The 19,633-nt window shown below is 36.8% G+C and overlaps 1 protein-coding gene across 1 annotated transcript in view; it reads right to left on the bottom strand.

Annotated features, from left to right (window-relative positions):
• The window catches only part of LOC100376995 (neuronal acetylcholine receptor subunit beta-4-like), a 47,762-nt gene extending 31,891 nt beyond the window's left edge, over positions 1 to 15,871 (bottom strand). The window contains exon 1 of the mRNA XM_006824129.3: positions 15,484 to 15,871. Within this exon, the coding sequence (XP_006824192.1) occupies positions 15,484 to 15,574 (91 nt within the window). The 5' untranslated portion in view covers positions 15,575 to 15,871. The remainder of the gene's footprint in view (positions 1 to 15,483) is intronic.
• Between the last annotated feature and the right edge of the window lie 3,762 nt (positions 15,872 to 19,633).

Raw genomic sequence — 19,633 nt, 5'->3', positions numbered from 1 at the left:
GTGTCACTGTACGCGTGAAAATAAAATAATCAGACGTCTAAACTTGAGTCATTGTCCGAATAAATACTGCTCAAATTGACTAAGTGTTCAAAACGTCATAAAAAAGACGCCGCCGACGATGCGCGTCGCACAATCTTTTTGCTAACTGTCAAACAACTTGTCAAGTCAAAACATCTACGCGCCAAAGTGAAAAGGCTGATTTTACTGCGGGTCCAGGCTGCGGGTGGATGTTCAGAGAGCCCTTCAAGATTGATAAAACTCAGTTTCCAGGTGGTCAACATACATTAAGTTCTCCCAATCCTAGTATTCTATGTGATGTACATCTAACATGCCAAAAATGAACGATTGGTGAACGATTTGAACCTGACAAAAATAGCAGAAAGAAATGTGTTTACAAAATAAAAATAGTGATTACTTGATTTAGATACCAGGAAGGGGAGGGGGTAAAAGAAAAGTTATATAACATTTTATTATTCAATAATTTATTAAAATACATAAGTGTGTCCAATTCCCTGTGATACAACACCTCAGACATAGCTCACTGTACTCGGTTTGAGTGTGGGTACAAAGTTACTATTTGAATTTTTTATATCTTTTTTCATTAATGAGAAATTTGACCCCAAAGTTAGAGTAACTGTTCACCAGGAATGGCTTTTTAACTCTTCTGTGATTTTTTTGGCTTGGCTGATTTTGTTCAAACTTGATAGGCAGATCGTACCATCACTAATTAGAAAAACAATCCTGACCCACCGCTACCATGGCAACAGCCAAAATCTGTTTTTTGAATACTTTTGCCCCAAATTTATTACCTCCTACCAGTCTTGTAATAGCAGTGGCCAAATGATCATGCCTTTTATTCTGTCTACGTTGCGTTGCGCACTGGTAAGAGATCACTGGCGCCGACATTGTTACACTGTCAACTTAATCCCAATTGAACTTTTAATAAAATCTAAATGCTGCCTCCAATCTAGAAAATACTATCGCAAAATTGGAAATAATACATTTAACGGCTGAATACGTCTTAGCAATAAAATAAAGTGACTTCTAAAGACTGAATGTTATTTTGCGAACCTCGTATAAGGTGCCTGGTTTTAGTTATAAACCGACGTTAGCTTCACGTTCATGTCCTACCATGGTAACAGCCGAAAACATATTGCTTGTTTTTTACCGGCTTGTTTTCATTGGCAACCGAAGTATTTTTATTTTGTAAATACATGTTCGTCTGTTATTTTTATCCAGTTTAGCACCATTTTTTGCATATTAGGTGTACATCACATGGAATACTACGATTGACAGAACTTGGTGTATGTTGACTGAGTTTTATCATAGTACGAAGTACCAGGAGGTTTCTGCTGGCGACGTTGCGGCGTTACCCAGTTCCAAATAAAGATTACCAACGCCAAATGAGCAACATTTTAACCGGTAATCAAGATTCATTCAATCCACGGCTAGCAAGCAACATCAGAAGCGAAGTTGTAGCATGCAGTACTAGTAAGTCATCCCGTCAGTGGAGTACCACAGTAGCAAGGCATGCTTGCCTTCAGCATTGTATTCAAATGAATCACGTGGTGTGTCGTTCTCGTTCAAACCCGGAATTCGATCATTAGGGGAGTTTCAGTAAAAAAAACACATTGCAAATCATGCAAGTTCAACATTTTCAAACCAATATACTAAAACAGGAATGCTCAGAGTGCAAAAGTATGATAGTTATTACTTTCCAGTATACACATCTCTGTTAATACTATCCCTCACATATTCTACTCCCAATTACTCCTGCGTATAATGGACTAGCCTTTTCTTGTTGACATTCAGACTAAAATCATGTGACAGGCTGTTAAAATTGGCTGTTGCATACTCTTTCGCCGGTCTGGGAAATGTGTTTAATTAGCTCTCATTCAAGCAACAATGCAGATTTCCCAGTGGGAGTGAAACTATTCAACTCTGCCATTAAAAAATATGGGTGTTTTCAGCAAAAAACGAATAACCCTGGAATGCACACAAAATACTGAATTTCGGAACAAATCGTGCATTACTTACAGCAGCAGAATACCACAGAAATATCAGACGAAACATGAAAACACTATATATTGTATTTCGGCCTGAACCCTCTATATTGCAATTCAAGGAATTAACCCCTTATGTGCATCCATTTCCCACCTTGGTATCACCCACCCCTGAAAACAAACTCTTAATACCACGCTGAAGCGTTTGGTAATAAGATACAACTTATTTTCATATTTTCGCCATCTTGGCGTCTCCGGGAAGTATTATTCAGTTACGGGTCAGATTAAATAGTCTTTCATCATCATTCTGTTTTCAGTATCCGCTGTCGATTGAGTCAATGACTGTTATTAAACTATTTGAACAATTTATAGAAATACAAATAAAAGGCTTGTCTTGTTTTTGGACACGTCGTCTGGAATCACTGTTTCGATGACATGGTAATCTAAACGTTCCAGTGACTTGTAAGACAAACTTTATAAACAGTCGCTACAACAGATCAAATTGCTTCTCCCTTTAGTCTGTGTCACTTTTTTTCATTAAATGTACATTACAGATTTGGGACCTTGCCTCAGTAGACTAGATCATCTTCAGCAACATGTTATATATATTGCATCGCGATAATGGCAACTTCTGTATCTAAGTAATTGAACCCGAGCACAGTTCAAGGAAAAATTGAAAAAAAAAATATTTGTACATCTAAAGCTAACAGTACTTAAATAAATGAAGTCATGTGTGCACTGTGGTCCTCCCATGGTGCCAACACTTATATGTAGACATTATATAAATTAAATAAAGTGCTACATCAATAAATGAATTAGTCGCCAGGTTATAATGTCAAAAACATGTTCACGTAACAGCGCTGCTTACGTCAACATCCCTCCAGTCTCCCGCCACATGAAGTTGTACCATAATTAGAAACGAGGTGCACCACGTAAAATAGTGCCGAGGATTATGCAGGGCGTCTCCGTCTAAATGTGTTTTAATATTTTCAAGCTGTGATGAAGAACAAGAATTAAAAAAATTGATGGTTAATTAATCCAATTTGTTGGGGAATCCACGAATTACACAGTGCAATTATGTATTTCACATAACTTGTCTCATACAAATAATAATGGATTTTCTAAGTATATGAGTATATGTGTACATGTTCGATTCAGGCTGGACGTAAGACGTAGTCAATAGTGATCGATAGCAATGTTCAATAAACGAAAAGCTACAGTTACCCCAGGAGTCAGGAAACAGAGACGCAGTGATGTTGTTAGCGGTCTGTCAAAATTGTATTTAACTAGTTCAGGGCCACAATTACGTGTGTCGTATAAGTATTACAACTACCTGAGAATGATCGAACGTACAGCGGCAATGGAATGGGTGAAACGATACACGGAAATAGAACAATGTATTTAACAGCATATGTTTTCTTTGACACATAGAAAACGCACAACTTAATGTAATAACATAATAGAAATAACATCGATCGATACACACGTATTGGTAATCAATTATAATATATAATGAATATTGTCGGTGTAACAGTTAATGTTCGAGTCAACGTCCTTGTAAAAACGAATGTGTTTCCGCCGTACGTTGGCATTATAGCATGAGTCACACATAGCGTTATTTCCGGCCATCATGCACTGTTCGATATAATATCGTGAATACGGGAAATGATACGGCTCACGGGTAGTATAGACTGTAACGACAATCATGGCGCACATCGAACGTGGGGCAGTATAAACACTGATTGAATGCTGGGTGATGGCAGAAAAAAACAATGTTTTCAATGTCACAGTTTTCAGCAACTTATTCCTGGACTAAGTGTGGAAGAGTGTGTAACATTGATACAATTTCAAAATCCATATTTACTAATTTTTCTCTTACCGATAGATTCACTCAAACTATCCCCCAAAGATATGCCTCGACCCCAATACAACATTGTTTTCACTTACAAGTAATTTTATTACACATTTTCTTTCTGAATTGATTTTTTCTGAATTAAATAAATGACACAATATCAAAATCAATATCGATTCTACTCCAAATTCTCCCATCACGTAAATGACATCAATTTCATTTGCAGAAGGGGCCATCTTTGTTTTCACTTGTACACGTGTTTATATATTTACCCTGTACATTAACCATCCGACTAAATAATATTAGTCCGTAGTTCGTAGTGATAATAATATAAATGACGTCATAATCACTGTCCACTCAATTAATCACATTGTCTTTACAGACATGACGTAATGTATTTTAGGAGTCGGTAATCAAACATCTAAGACCGGTCATTAGTCACCCGATTATCGATTTGTTTGGGAATAATCCGCTGTAAAAAGAAGATTATCATTCTTTACTTGTTTTGTTTCCAACAAATTCAATTAATCCAAGTGAATGTCAATTCCTATGTATTAGTTGTCGTAAACGCTTACAATAAAAAATAAAAAGCAAAAAACATTGAAATTGTTGTTCCGGAAACGCACATGGAAACGACCGACATCGCGTAAAGTAACTAAAAAAAACAAACAATATTTTTACGTTGAACGCAAGATTAAAGGTCATGTTTGTTATCCATGGACGTTTTTTTGTTTTTATTTGATATTCTTAATCATTTAACGTACACAAGTTGACTAATCCAGCGAACCTATTGGGGGAGTGGCTAATCCCATCAGTAGTTACACTAAAACATTCCTAATGGCACTCATAAACAGATAGAAACATCTCACATTACATAATGAGTTACTAGTACATCAGTACAGCGTAATATTAAATTGCCAGATACGAAGAGAGCGCGAGGGAACTATATGTTGTTTTCAATTCAATCACAAATGATCGACGAAAATATTTTAAATTGAAAAAAGATATATAAAACTATTGGTAACAAGCGCGACAGATTAATCACGAAGATTGTGTATCGGTTATTGGCAAGTCTCGCCACGTAACATACGCTGTAACCTTTGAGATTCGCGTATTGATATATAGAGATATTTGACGTTAATATCGGTAAATGAATATTGATGTAGGTACAATTTAATTATTGTTGTCGTATTCGAAAGATGATGCAACCTAGTTAGATAGTACTAGGGTATGTGCGTAATGCTACACTAGTGTTGAATGTTTTGATTAGAAATAGGACGCAACTAGAGTACGTTTTAATAAATATCATGCCAATTCATAAGTCCTTCAATAATGTGTTTTTGTGACTGCATGCATTTTACATATATTCAATACCTAACACAAATCTCGATGTACATGTAGAAAGCAGTAAATAATATGTCCGCAACTGAATTCTAATTAGATAATTGTTAATGACATGTTGTAATTATTAAGAATTGCTTTAAAAGACTTGAAAGTGTAGTTCGACATGAAACAAATCAAATCTTTTCTAGCACATTATTGCTTCTGCTAGCTGCTACTATTTTTGGGGCTGTACTTTCATCTAATTACAAAAAAGACATTCAAGGCAAAATATCTATCGGTTTGGATTGTGACAAATAACGAATAGGTAATTATCACCAAAGGTTCTCTGAAAGAATGTCCTTGATTATGTTTCATGGAAATCAGCGAATATCAATAAAATCATTGTTAGTGTCGGCCTAGTACGAGCGTTAGCGAAGGGTGAATTACACAATAATAGAAGCTATGATTGTTATAATGTGAAATATGGCGCCTACAAAAATGTGGAAGTACGGCTAGGTATGCTTGCTCTGGTCATTTCATCAAAGATGCCTGCATCATTGTCACGGAGACGTGCAAAATAATTCATATTAATGCTCTCATTTTATTAACACATTTTTTGTTGCTCAACTTCCGGATAGTTCAATGTGACAAAGTTTAAGAACAGAACGGTCCATATTCGAATACAGCCTTCACAATGGAGTTCGGCTATATTGCCGAATATGCGTATGTGACAGCCCCCTCTTTTTTTATATTATTTGTTGAATTACAACAAAATTCAGGCACGCGCGGGACCGTCGTAGTTAATGGGGCATTCCAATTTTAGAGACATTGTTATTATTCTGTACCCTGAATTGATTTTGTATTGAGACGTGTAATATTCTCTATCGGTGTGTTTTCTGGTAGCATTGAAATTTCACACGACTGACGCTCTTTTGGCGATAGTTCCACAAATATTAGACCATTAATTGATTTCAACATGCGTCAAATGGCTGTCAATTATCTGTTTTGACGTTAATCCCGATCAATCAGCTACATTATCACGTGGTTGAATGTACTACGCCCACGAAATAGACGAAAAAACAACATAGTAAAATGCTCACGTCCTTGCCACATGCGTATAAAATCAAACTGTTTAAATTTTCCTTGTCACGACAAACACAATTTGTCTTGTCTTGGATTTAAGTCACTCCAGGATCATTCACTATGCATTTCAATCTCGTCGACTTTACCAGAAATTGTTTTGGAGTCATCTGAGGTCAATCATAAATGACCCAGAGTAAGCAAGTCCACTAGTATCCACGGGTGAATTGAAATGAAGCATACTAATCAGTATTCGCAAAACGAAAGCAATCAATATAATTTGATGCAGAAAATAAGAGATAATACCCAGGATCTAACGTCGGGATCATCTCACCTCAATGTAATTTGTAATGTATGTACAGTCTTCAGACAGATTGTACATTCATAAGAAATACATACATGCACACAATACCCAGGAATATACTAATAAAAAATGTCAACACAATTGAGATGGTTGAACAAAACGTACCAAAAATCCGGCCCGAATGTCGGAAATAGATATTCCAATGGAATGTGGAATGTAGTTCATCTTGAAGTGATTTGTTATATTCCGTTTATCAATGGTTCCTTAAGCAGATTATTAAAATACCATACTTGTATTTATAAGGTTACGAAAGTTAGATTTAAAATTCGATATGGGTGTTATGTGCATTGTCATCTCGGGTTTTCATTGAAAATATGTATATATTCAGACAAGTTTTTGAGCTCTGTATTATTTTAATCTTGGGAGGCAGTAGCTGTAACCCCCAACTTCCTACCTTCATTCGCTGAATCTACGTACTACTGTGAACAACAATTTAGTATTTGTATACATTTTGGTGCATTTTTCGTAGTTGTTTTGGTAATGCATAATGGTCTGATGTCTTTGAAAAACGGAAATAAGTATCTTATTTTATATAACAAATAGTTGTTGCGATCGTATGAGGGAATTTTTCGCATTATTATTCGTGGATTCCAACATGGCATGGTTATTGTCAGCATCTGGAATAGAGCATTTAGTTGGTGTTACGATTGAAATCGCACGTCTATAAGTTGCGATTAACCACTCACGGTATATTTAAAGTCATTATAGTGCTGATGATTTTATAGTGCTGCCTAATGATGGCCTCACCCAGATAATATACATGACTCGTACATAGATGATTTCCACTCACATTCACTGCAGAGTGGAGATTAAATGCTGGAAGTATTACACCATGCAGCCGGGGAGGCGAAGTGTTATCTCGTGGTCTCGTTTTAAGGCATTGAGAACACATGCTTTGGGAGGCGACCACTGACTGGCACTGCTATTGAATTTGGGGATTTGGCGGTTTTATCGTTCGCTTCGACTTTTGTTTTGCTATGAAGGACATCGATGAAGACGCCATTATTTTCACTAAACAGGAAACGGTTAATAATAGGTTACTCGTCACCATATTGTTTTGTTGGCATTCAAATTTGATAACCTTTGTCTTACAGCCAAAGTTTCAAAAAGGCCCTTTTAAAGTACCCTGGTTTAAAAAGGTAGTTTCTGTTTTGAGAGTGGTTGTGGGCAAAGGAAGCTACTCTTGGAGACACATCCACCCACAGGTTTGACTATCCATGGCAGTTCTCGTTAAATGATTGACTGGCTATATTCTTTGGCAGCAAAATAAGATAACATCGTTCGTTTGTAACGTCAGTTCGCCACAGAAAAAACTAAATCTGATACGATGTAATCGTATTTCTTCGCGTATTCGTATTTCAAATTAAGTCAATTGCGATTTGTAAGTCAGATTGTTTTCGAGGCGAGACATAAATTTGCAAAACATTTAAATTTGACAGACTTTCCCTGCCTACGATTATATCTGCACATTTGTTAGAAGATGTCTGATTAGATTTAGGAGCTGGAAATTAATCGTGATAGACATAATTGTGCAGATATTCAGTATAGGTATTACTCAGATCAACAGACAAAACATCAAATTATTCGGTGACGATTCGTGGCCAAAAGACCATTCCCATCCGATTGGACGCCAGTATCCCTGAACTCAATCCCGCAAATTACTGATTAATCACCCTACTACCAGATTTGAGCCTCCCGTAATTCAAACAATAAATGGGATTTCAATATTATAGGTCCGCAAGCTGCATATTTTCAATTTGAAAATATAACTGTATAGGAGTATGACATCCCATAAAGAGATTATTTATATCTTGTTAGACAGTTTGTAATTCTTCTATAAATACGATAATACATGTATCTATTCATAACAAAATGTTTTTGATATTTCAAGATTTGGACTAAAACTAAAAGGATTAACAGCTATTTTGGGGTTTCTTTTTGAGTCTATATTCATTAATATTTGTTTGTTGACAAATTAAACAAAAATAATTAAAGCTACAAATCTGCAGTAAATCATTCTGTGATTGTATATTTCATATATTTTTTGCATGTTTATTGTTTTAAGAATCTATTTAGTATTTAGTGAATTTCTTAATTATTTTTTCATAATATGCCATTTAAATTGACCTAAATTTAATTTAACAAACAAACAAACTAATGCCGGAGATAGCATTATCCGAGTTTAATATGTGCGGTCACAAGTAAGTCTGTTCTAGGCAGCTGTAAAGTCATCATACAGTCATCATCCAGTTGTACATGGATTTTATTGTCTGTCATTTTATTCTTATTTTGTAATGTGCAAACATGTATTACAGTTCACCCAATATACCCTGGAAGGCGTTCAAAAATACTCTGGTATTACCAACATGCTAGCATCAACTAGGTTGTTACAATGAATAAACAGAATAGAAATATTTGGATCACTGAATAAGTGTGGTATCTGCTTACATGGTGCCCTCTGATTTCCGAACCGGAATAAATGTACACAGTGTGCACAATGTGAAAAAGGAAATCGTTATTAAACCTTTTCAAATCTAAATATCAAAAACAACATATTTCATATAAACCAGTCAGACATAATATATATTTTGCACTATTTAATACATATACAGAATGACACATTTACTCAACTATTTTTTTCAGGTTTAAACTGCATTTGATGAATTAACACCATGATGCAACATATTTCCATGTAAAAATCGATGTAAAACAATTTATTTTCATGATAACAGCAAAGCCATCAATGCCTTAAAAATGTATTCGCTGTGTAGTCGGAAAGCCGTGACTGACAGCATCATTTATATTAAAAGTACACTGATAATTGGGGCGTGAAGCATACTGTTCGATGTATCGTCATTCAGTGTAGACAAACAGTTACGACTCATCTCTCTCAATTTTGAATGCGGTGACTATTCGCGGCTAAAGAATACTAAAATGTCACGGCTTGAGTTGTCGCTCAACACTGCTTAATGCCAAGCAGCTACATTTGATCATGGTTAGTTTTTGTTTAACCGTGATTTGAATAATATCCATGTGGGAACCTATCATCACCGTGACTATGACGTATCACAACAAAAAACAAGATTAATTCTTTGCTTCAAGACCATGGACATAGATTAGACTAGACCACGTAAATTGACACATTAATAAATTCAGTATACGCCATGGGCATTTATTGTGACCCAGAGCTTCTTTATACATATTATTGACATATTATTGACATCGACGTCAAAGAATAAATCTGACTTTCAATGACGCCAAAACCCTGACCGAGACTCGGCATCTAAAAATGATGCGATGACATTCAAACATTTTTATTCGCATTTGATTCTTGTTTTCGATGAATGGCGTGTTTAAGTGTTGACCGACATCGACAACGATACTTTGATTTGTTATTCAATTAAAGGGTGGTGGTCGTCGCACAGCGCGTGTTTGAATTTTGAACAAACAATATACTTTACATGCCTTGTGTACGTCTCTATGAGTTCAATGTCAAACAGGACGCGGCGCGACGTCCACCTCCATGTAATCGTAGCAGTATCATAACACTCTGTTTTTACTTCGAGTTGTACTGTCCCAGACTGTAAAGGTGCTTCGTTTTCAGTTATTTCATAGCTCTTGAAACGTTTTACTTTGTACAGTGATCACGCAAGGTGTGCATGTATCCCCGTGACACATTGATTCCAATTAACGTTTTTTTAAAAGTGTATTTTATTGTTATGAAAACACTATAGAATTGTGCTGCAATAGAACAATTACGGAGAAATTCAATTTCCATTGTTAACTTTGAAAATGGAATGCTTCGTCAAATCAACAATTCCATATTCCACGGACAAGACAAATATATATATACATGCCAATGTGCCATTAATCGTCAGAGTAAATATACTGCCAACAACAACAACGTTCTGCTACACATTTTCAATAACATTATGGCCAAGTGTATTATTATCAAAGCTAGCTACCTTGACATTTTTTAGTATGCTCACAAGTTTGAATTGCGCAAATGTGAACATTGACTTAAGCAATTAAATATTATTTTCCTCCCCTGTTTTTTGCTCACTACTATGCCATCTGAAGTCAACGAGCTGTTGTCACGTGCAGGTAACTATGGAACTCGTGTAACCTTGTGAAGCCACCGTTCAATTACACCAGGAAGTATTCAAGTTAATACATATTCATTTACTTGTTTTCCGAGGATTGTCTTAATAATTAAATAACCAGGACACATCTATTCGATGCAAATTGTGTGTTTAAATCAATACACTTGATACTATAACTAGCAACTAGTTCGAAACTCAATCAATATACTACAAACGACTTTTCTATGCCATGAGTCAATTATTCATTCATGTGCTGTCTGCCTATTTCTTAAATGAATATGATATCACTTATCCAACAACGTGGTTAACCATGTAGAATATTAACCAAGTTGACAGCACGGAATATCAAAATGTTCTAAAATTCTAGATTCGAGCCTTAAGTACACTTATAACATATTGGTTACATTGTACAATACACACTCTGTTCGATTGTGCCTTAACGTGTATCGTCATTGAACTATTACATACCGAGTTAAAACTGAAGCCAGTATTCTGATTAGGTTAGGCTATTATTGAGTTTTCCCGCCAAAGGTTGAGCTAACATTCAGACGTAACGTGACTCAGCTGAACATTTAGTTATTTATGATCTAAAAATAATTAATTAAACTGTGAGTAATGTACATTTCAATACATCAGGCTTGTTCTAGAGAGAAATATTAATTTAATAAACGGGGTAAATGAACATCATTCCCGATACGGACGGAAAATGCAATCTAGTTTATAAACCCAGAGCGAGTGCTGATTGCTCGGTGATGAATCGGTCAGACGGTTGACATTTTAAAGAGAAATGTTGTTGCGATCCAATTGAATTGTTCAATTAATTCTGCTACATCCGGGCACTTGGCACTTGAATTCCGTTTTGCCGTGTAGCGTGAAGGCAACATGATTGAGGGGATAATACAATGTCCTCGGTACTTTGATAGCATGAGTCATTCCGCCTGCACAGTGTATGTGTCGAATGTCAGCAAAATTATCCTTCGTAAAATGAAATATACTGCTTGATATCGACGGGTTAAGAAATTAATTCTATAGCTAAATTTACCATTCTGTCCATAATGTGATTCTGTCCTTTGCTGATACGTGATGCATGAGTGGTGGGATGGTCATAAATATCTGACACGGTCGCAGGTGATCGCGGACGCCTCATTTGCGGGTATTAATCGTAATGATCACTCATATTGGCATTGGTTTGAAAATGAAAATGAATAATACATATACAATATATTACTTGTACGTTAATTGAAACCATATTCAATTTTCTGCTTGTATTTGCATATTAGGATATACTAATTTGCATATAAATCGAATGTGATATTAACCACAATATTTTTGTTCCAGCCAATTTCAAATTTCACCCAATTATTTAATTCAGTTTAATTTTGTTTGATATGTATAAAGAGAAAGGAATATCAAGTCAATTAGTATAGCATTTCCAAGATAAGAAAAATATTCACTAAAATTAGGATCTTGAAGTAATCAACACTAAAGCTAGCTATCCATTCATAGGCGTGATCCGTGGTCCATGTCCGTGGAAAATTGCTTACACCGTGACGGGGAAGCCGTTGGGCGCATTCTTTGAGGTGTACGCCCGTTTTAAAGAAAAAATCGAAATTGTAAAGTTGACTTCGTAAAATAAGTAATATGAATAGCTCTGTTCTCTACATCGGAGCTAATAATTTGTCTCGCTCGTTTACAAACTTGAAACAAGTGTTTATCTTAAACAGAATGTCCTACTTTGAAATCCAGGAAAAACAAATACGCGATGCTCGATGATCTCATATTATGCTAGCACAGAATTTTGATAAAAAAATATGTGAACAAAAGTAAGTCATCGCTAAAACATCCAGTCTGAGTTGAGATGGTACCATCTAATGTCAGTAACAGATGCAGGAATACGAAATGACAAAATGGGTTGATATGTCCTCCTTCATCACGTACACTCTGCTTTAAGTTCCACAGACGGGAGCAAGTAGATATACTACCTATTAATCGTAAAATAGGGATACGAAATTTAAAGGGAATATTCATTCATTCATTCATTCATTTATTTAGTAACCTAGAAACAGACTTCTGTAGAATGAATTGTTCTCTTATCACGTATCTATGAGCGCGTACAAATCAACCTGTCCCATCAAACTTAATCACTATGATGGTAACGTGGTGACGTGAACATTCCAACCGGAAATGGTGTTGTTAGCTTGAATTGGGTACTAGTATTACTTTCACAGAGAAAGGGGATGGCATAGCAATATTGACATCGCTTCCCTCTGAAGAATGGTTCGAGGACTCCAAGTTCAACAACCTGTAAAAGTGCGTGTAAGTCTGCCACGGTATCTGGCTAACTATATGTGTGGGGAGAGGCGATATCAACTGTGGTGTCCCTACCATAACAATCCCGACGAAGCTCTAGTCGTAGAAACCCAATATATCGGAATGCCAGTTGATTTGAAATGGTGGACAGTCTAGAATTGGCAATACGATCCGACATGGCGGGATTCCAACACGCTGACACATCGTGTGATCCTCTTCGTAAAAACGTGGTAGCAGGAACATATGTCACGTGATTCAAATTAATATACTGTGAATTGAACACGTGAAATAACTGTGGGTGGGGATGGGCTGGAATCTGAAACAGCGCTTCACAGGGAAAATAAAATAAAACACGTAAATACAAGAGAAAATTACTCGTGCCTCACACTCATACATGTATGTAAAATGAAACATTCATATATAAAAAAAGTTAATCTTTCAGAACATAAACCAGCCGAATGACCTCCAGCATAAACAGTTGGTACAACCAGTTTTCCTGTAAATTGGTTGAATTAGAATGAAATTGGTTGCAGGCATTCAAATTCGAGACTAATTTGTTATTGTTCGGCATACAACTAAGAGGAGTTTGTAAACAAATTCGTGGGCGTTGTTATCCTAGTGAGATTTCAAATCCGGTTACAATGTCAGTTGTTATTACACTTGTCTCGTTCACATATAAATGATTAAATAACGAAATGACGACATGGAATGGTGTAGTTATATTTTCCTGTAAATCAGACCAGTTACAAATCCGATATCTTTAATTGTTTTTAAGACCACATGTGTTCGTACTTAACGGTGTGCCAACAACACAGTGCAAGGACGAAACACATTATGTTTTTGGTTGGAAATGTTACATTGATTCGAGTAATACTGTCACAGAATCCAGGAATGTCCAATTTATTGACACGATACCAGCTGGTATGTAAACTAAACAGCGTAAACTGAGACTCCGTGATTCAGTCATACATATTACAGCATACTTAGTATCCTGTATGATCTAGTGTCTAAATATACACGGGGAGTTTAAAGAGCTTATGAGGAATGCCATACACATCACGCAGTCGGCGAGAAATCGTCTGGCGTTCTCAGCTGTCACTGCTTGTCATCGTGAAACCTACCCGTCATATATCAATAGTGCACAGCAAGTCAAAGGTCAACCCGATATTCAAACCTAATCCCACGTGGAGGATTATGGGTATCAATGACACGAGTTAAAGAATGAGTATAGATGAACTATATTATAACAAAAACAAGATAGTGATCTGTGATATCAGTATTGTGATTTTTCATGTGCTTGGCTGGTATGGGACGGAGAGGGGTATGGGACGGGCAGAACGTATAAGTAATTGTTTGCACCTAATTCATTTCGGTCTTCAAAAATAGAATTCTCATTACAGTTGCCGGGTTTTGATGAATCGATAGAGTTCCTAACTTTACTACTAGAATATGCTATTTTTTAATTTTGCAGAAATGAACGAGGAATTCCTATCAGACCTTACATCGTCATTGATGAAAGTTCGGAAGCCACATCCCGCAGTGATTGAACACTCAAGATCTTAAAGCATCTACCGTCTAAATATCCCCTTCTCGCGGTCTCTTTGCTTGCGGCGAATTTAAATTAAATTGTTTCTTTACGAGGCTGTATTAAACCGAGGAGAAAACAGCCCGCAGCTATGATTGGGACATGAACTCAAATTGTCACCGAAATCAGTCATTATCTGTCGCTGAAGACAAACTAGTTTAGGAATTGAACACATACCGATGATATCCGTCGATCACTGCCAATATATCATGATAGGTACCCTATTATAGGGGTCTGGCTATTACACCAAGCTTGGGATCGGTCAGATATCTATCCTTGATCGCTGGAGTCATTGAGTTCTGTTGTATTCTTGTGGGACAATGTTAAAGTTATTATTATGTTTCGTTAGAGTCCTATCTGGCAAAAGAGCTTTGTTTTCATGATGGAAATGGGAGGAAGGTTGTTCAACCCTTGTTTACTTTGCGTACACAGCGATCCAGACTAGAGCATATACGATGTGCAATCGTCGAAATGTAGTTTTTGCACATACTAAATGCAATACAATGCGGTACCTAAATAATAAATATGATTTAGGAGAACTCGCATATGTGAATTTTAGTAGTATGTTATTTGAACGGGTCAGACATCTTCAGAAATGAACGGGTAATATTACCCTTGCTTATCATTCGCAAGGCATTATTACATGGAACATCCGGCGATCTCATCTCCGTGGGGTTCACGTGACTTCGCTGTATCGCGTGCATTGCACATTTAGATTTATCAAACTAGTTCGTATAGGAATTTAAATGCGTTCCTACACGCATAAAGCCAGTGCATTACAATGGCGGTGTTACAGCAGTATTGAATGTAAGCAATAGTGTCGTGTTATTATAAAACAAACATAAAGTGTATAATTGCTTTACCTGGTGTCACTGAGAGCAGCAAAATTGCTAAAAATGGGGTACATAATTTCAATATTACTCGCATCTGATTTCCTTGAGCAACGTTGTACATATTGCAATGAACACAACTTGAGTGTTGCAAGCACGCTGAAGCCGGACAGAAGTTACATCCATCAAAACCTTCGAGTGATTTTCAACTGATTGGCTTCAGTCTATGTACAGTCATGTCGGCTCGTTTTTACACTTGCTGTTGTCCGTGTTATTACTCCGCTAAGTCCAGTCAGCTGATTGGATCTTCTAACTGTACCCTAACCGTTTCAGACGGTCTTCAACACCCAACACAAGTACACTCTTGAATCTGTGACGGATACAACTATGCGCCCCAACACTCCGTGTTCAACCCGACAAGTGCTATGTGTACACACACGGCTCGCTCTAAATGGACTACAATAATAGCACCGCATGGACGAAATCATTGTGTTTGTAGGGGTGGTCGCCATGTAACATGTAATAATAACTCACTGCTATAGTTTACAACTGTAACCAAGACAACAACGTTTTCCCCGTTTTCAGCGGCACCATGCCATTACGTAAGGTGTATGTCTTCGACCACAGAAAAAATGCAACTATTAAACGTAGGTCAAGTTGGGACTCGAATCCGATTACAAATTACCGAAAGTTGTTTCTGTCATTGACATCGGAAACCCACTACCAAACCACGATTTTAGGCTTTATTTGAGTGACTCGTAGTTCACAATACACTCTGTTACATTTAGCTATCTATTTAGTCAACCCCATGCCGAGCCACAGAACACCGCTTTCTTGCTAGGCGTCTATTGGCATACTACAATGGTGTATTGTCTTCTTCACGTAGGTATGACACTGAGTACACCGGCGATCTGCCAGGTCTTCAAGAACGATCACCACTTACACACAACAATTATGTATATCCAGTCAATCGCCTATGGTGGGTGCGTGGCCAGACGTGGCAATGGAAATGGCTGTAGATTTGCATTCATTTTTCGAGAATCATAAATCATGTGACACAGCCTCGTTCTTAAAATAATCTAACTGTGCAATTATACTAGAAAATAACTTACGTACTAGTATATATTTTTAATAACAGGCTCAGGGCGATGGTTTTGAAAATGTTAGGTTCTCCACGGCATGTTATTGAATATTAGCGCAAATACACGTTTATAAATGGTCAGTGTGCCTACACGTGCTCACAAAAAATCCGTTCATTTTTTTATGACGGAAATTGAGGATTTGCGACCATTGACGACGAGTAAAATTCGCTAATCCACGTGAAGACGTAGCCATCGTTGTTTCTCTGCTAAGTTCGTGAAATTAAATCCTATTGAAACTGCTCAAAACATCAAATTAATGATATTAAATGCTAGTGAAAATAAATGGGTTTAGAGTAACGACTTCACCACAAACAATATGAACTAGCCTGTTAAGTACATTGCTGACATAGCCACGTCACCGTGGTGGTAGAACAGTGAATCTGACGACTGGTGTTATGCCGCCGGGGTGGTGAACATTGCGTCAATGTAACGACTCGAGGGTGGTGAATATGGAATATTGCCATCGCAGTGGCGGCGGCACCTGGGGCAGGGGGCGGTCGCCCACCCGAAACAAATATTGGAAACATCGCCCCTCATGCAAGATTTCGTGCCGCCGCCCCTCCATCGCGTCAATGTAACGACTCGAGGGTGGTAAACGCCGCGGCTGGTATTACCAATGCGTCAAAGTAACGAGCACAACGAATCTGACGGCCGGTATCTAACATCCATATAAAAGTCAATGTACGCCGTAGAGTGCGCAATCTATCAATATTGACATGTTTAATAATTATTGTAGTTTCGAACGGGCAATCCAATCGATATGAACAAAAGTGTAATTTGTGTTGACTTTACTGGATGTAAACTAGGCAAAGCAGCTAGAAAAGAAAAGAAAGAAGAAAGAAAAAAACATGTATTAATTTTCCTCAAATTTAAATTACGAACAATCCTGGTAGGCTATATTTAATATTTAACAGTCATTTGCCGTACTTGTAACAATATACTTTCCACTTTAATTAGCACACTAAACCCGACGGTCCCCCCGAGGATCATTTACCTAGAGTTTTATCACTACTTGCGGTGATACTTACACTCCAGATATTAATTACGTTTCATCACATTTAATTGATTCTGAAGGTAAAAAGAAATCGATCGACCGCCCTTGGTCGAAATATGACGCTAACCAATTAAAAGCTTTCATTGGCATGCGGGTATAGACACTTTTCTTAAGTGAGCGGCACATCGAATCGTAGTTGGGCATAATGCAGGGTGCCTAAATTGAAGTGAACCAACACTAACTCCGGCTGGCCTCGTATTCCCCGTCGCGTTGTGACCATCTTTCTCAGCAATGTTATTGTTATTTCGGATTATCGCGTATCGTAGTGCGTAGTCAGCTGTATCGAATGATGGCTTTATACTACAATAATAATCTGGCTTTCAACGAAAATGGTGAAATTATAGCACGGACCACAGCCAGCCTACCAACTTTTGATCTGCACACGTAATTACCATATAACAACTTTGAATTTATTTTAGGTTTTGTGTATTGTTAACATTCTCAAAATTGTCTTTCAGAATTGAATTTTTAATTTTTTTTTTCAACAATAACATTTGTCAGCTATATTTATTGGACTGGAAAGCTTATAAACTAAGTGAAATCTACACAATGAATGAATACACAAAACACAGAATAGATCTAGACGCACAAGAGTTATATACAATATAGCCATTCACCAAGTGACTGGAATAATACGGGAACTTTAAATCCACGAGAATATTGTTTCCTGATTGTATCAATACACATAAATGCCCCCAAAAAACTGTTTCAATAACCTGAGAATAAACTTAATTTGATGTGACTGAACATAAAACACGGCTGATGAAATGAACGTTATATTTAACTCATTATATGTTACATAGGTGTCGGTATGAAATGTGTTGATACGATAAATACAAATGGTATTTAATGAGTTGATTTCATAATGTAATAAGCGTGATTAATAATATAGGTTTTGCGTGCGCATGCGTATCATCATGATGTATATCGATGCACACATTTAGGGACATTTTAATCGATTGCAAATCAATTGAAAAAAGAAAGAGGTGCTCGCTGATTGGTCCGTTCGCAGTGCATCATGAATAACAAGTCAATATATTTTTAGTTTAGTCTTTTGTATATTCACATACAAAGGTGACTGTCAAATCGACTGTTGATTAGCAATTGTACAAACAAAAGAAATACATCACGACATTAAATGTCACGGGTAACCCCCAATATGATTCATTTCAAGAACGCAAGATAAATGGCAGACACATACTACAAAAAAAAAACACTCTATTTTATATACTATTACATACCAGTCCACCTTGACAAAGAACGATTTACTTACTGTAAATTATTCATTTTATTTCAGTCTCATAAGTAAAAATCACTAACCGAAATCAATGTGAACCTGTACAATGGACCGAACTCATTACTTCACTGGGAAGTGCGGAAAATTAAAATCCAGTGAACATGTTCAAAATATCAAAATAGTGAAATTAAATAGTTGTGACAATAAACGCCTTTACAGTAAAATATTTATTATTATTATTAACGCATTGATAATAACACGTAGATGGCATGTTGTTGATGATATGAACCATACTTGTATATTTGAACTACCGATATCAATAATGCAGCTTTCATCTCAATAGACGCCACCCTTGTGTATAAACACTCGATCTGCACAGCACGCATCACAGACAAGCTGAGGACCTTTGCGGGAGGTGTTATTATCTAAAATTCCGATGGATATTATGCATGCTTGCGTGTTTGACAGAGGTAGGATAAGAACTGTGCAAACAAAAAATACAAGGTTGGGCGAGGATAAATTACATTTCACCTTCCAACAAATGATCAGCAAACAAGAGCATTCAGTGATACCGCCACCAACCCACTTTGATTGGTTGTTCTTGCTCATTGTTGAGCACATAACAGTACGTTATTGTCCCGCAACACCAACAACGCTATGTGCTTGCTACAGCATTTATAAATATATTTCTACTAGCATATTAATAGCATTACAAATTGTCTGCTCACACTTCTAATCACGACCAGCTAT

The sequence above is a fragment of the Saccoglossus kowalevskii genome, chromosome 16, assembly GCF_978046115.1.
Source record: "Saccoglossus kowalevskii chromosome 16, keSacKowa6.1, whole genome shotgun sequence".
NCBI lineage: Eukaryota > Metazoa > Hemichordata > Enteropneusta > Harrimaniidae > Saccoglossus > Saccoglossus kowalevskii.
The sequence above is the reverse complement of the archived record's forward strand: the minus strand, read 5'-3'. Positions and strand labels throughout refer to the sequence as shown.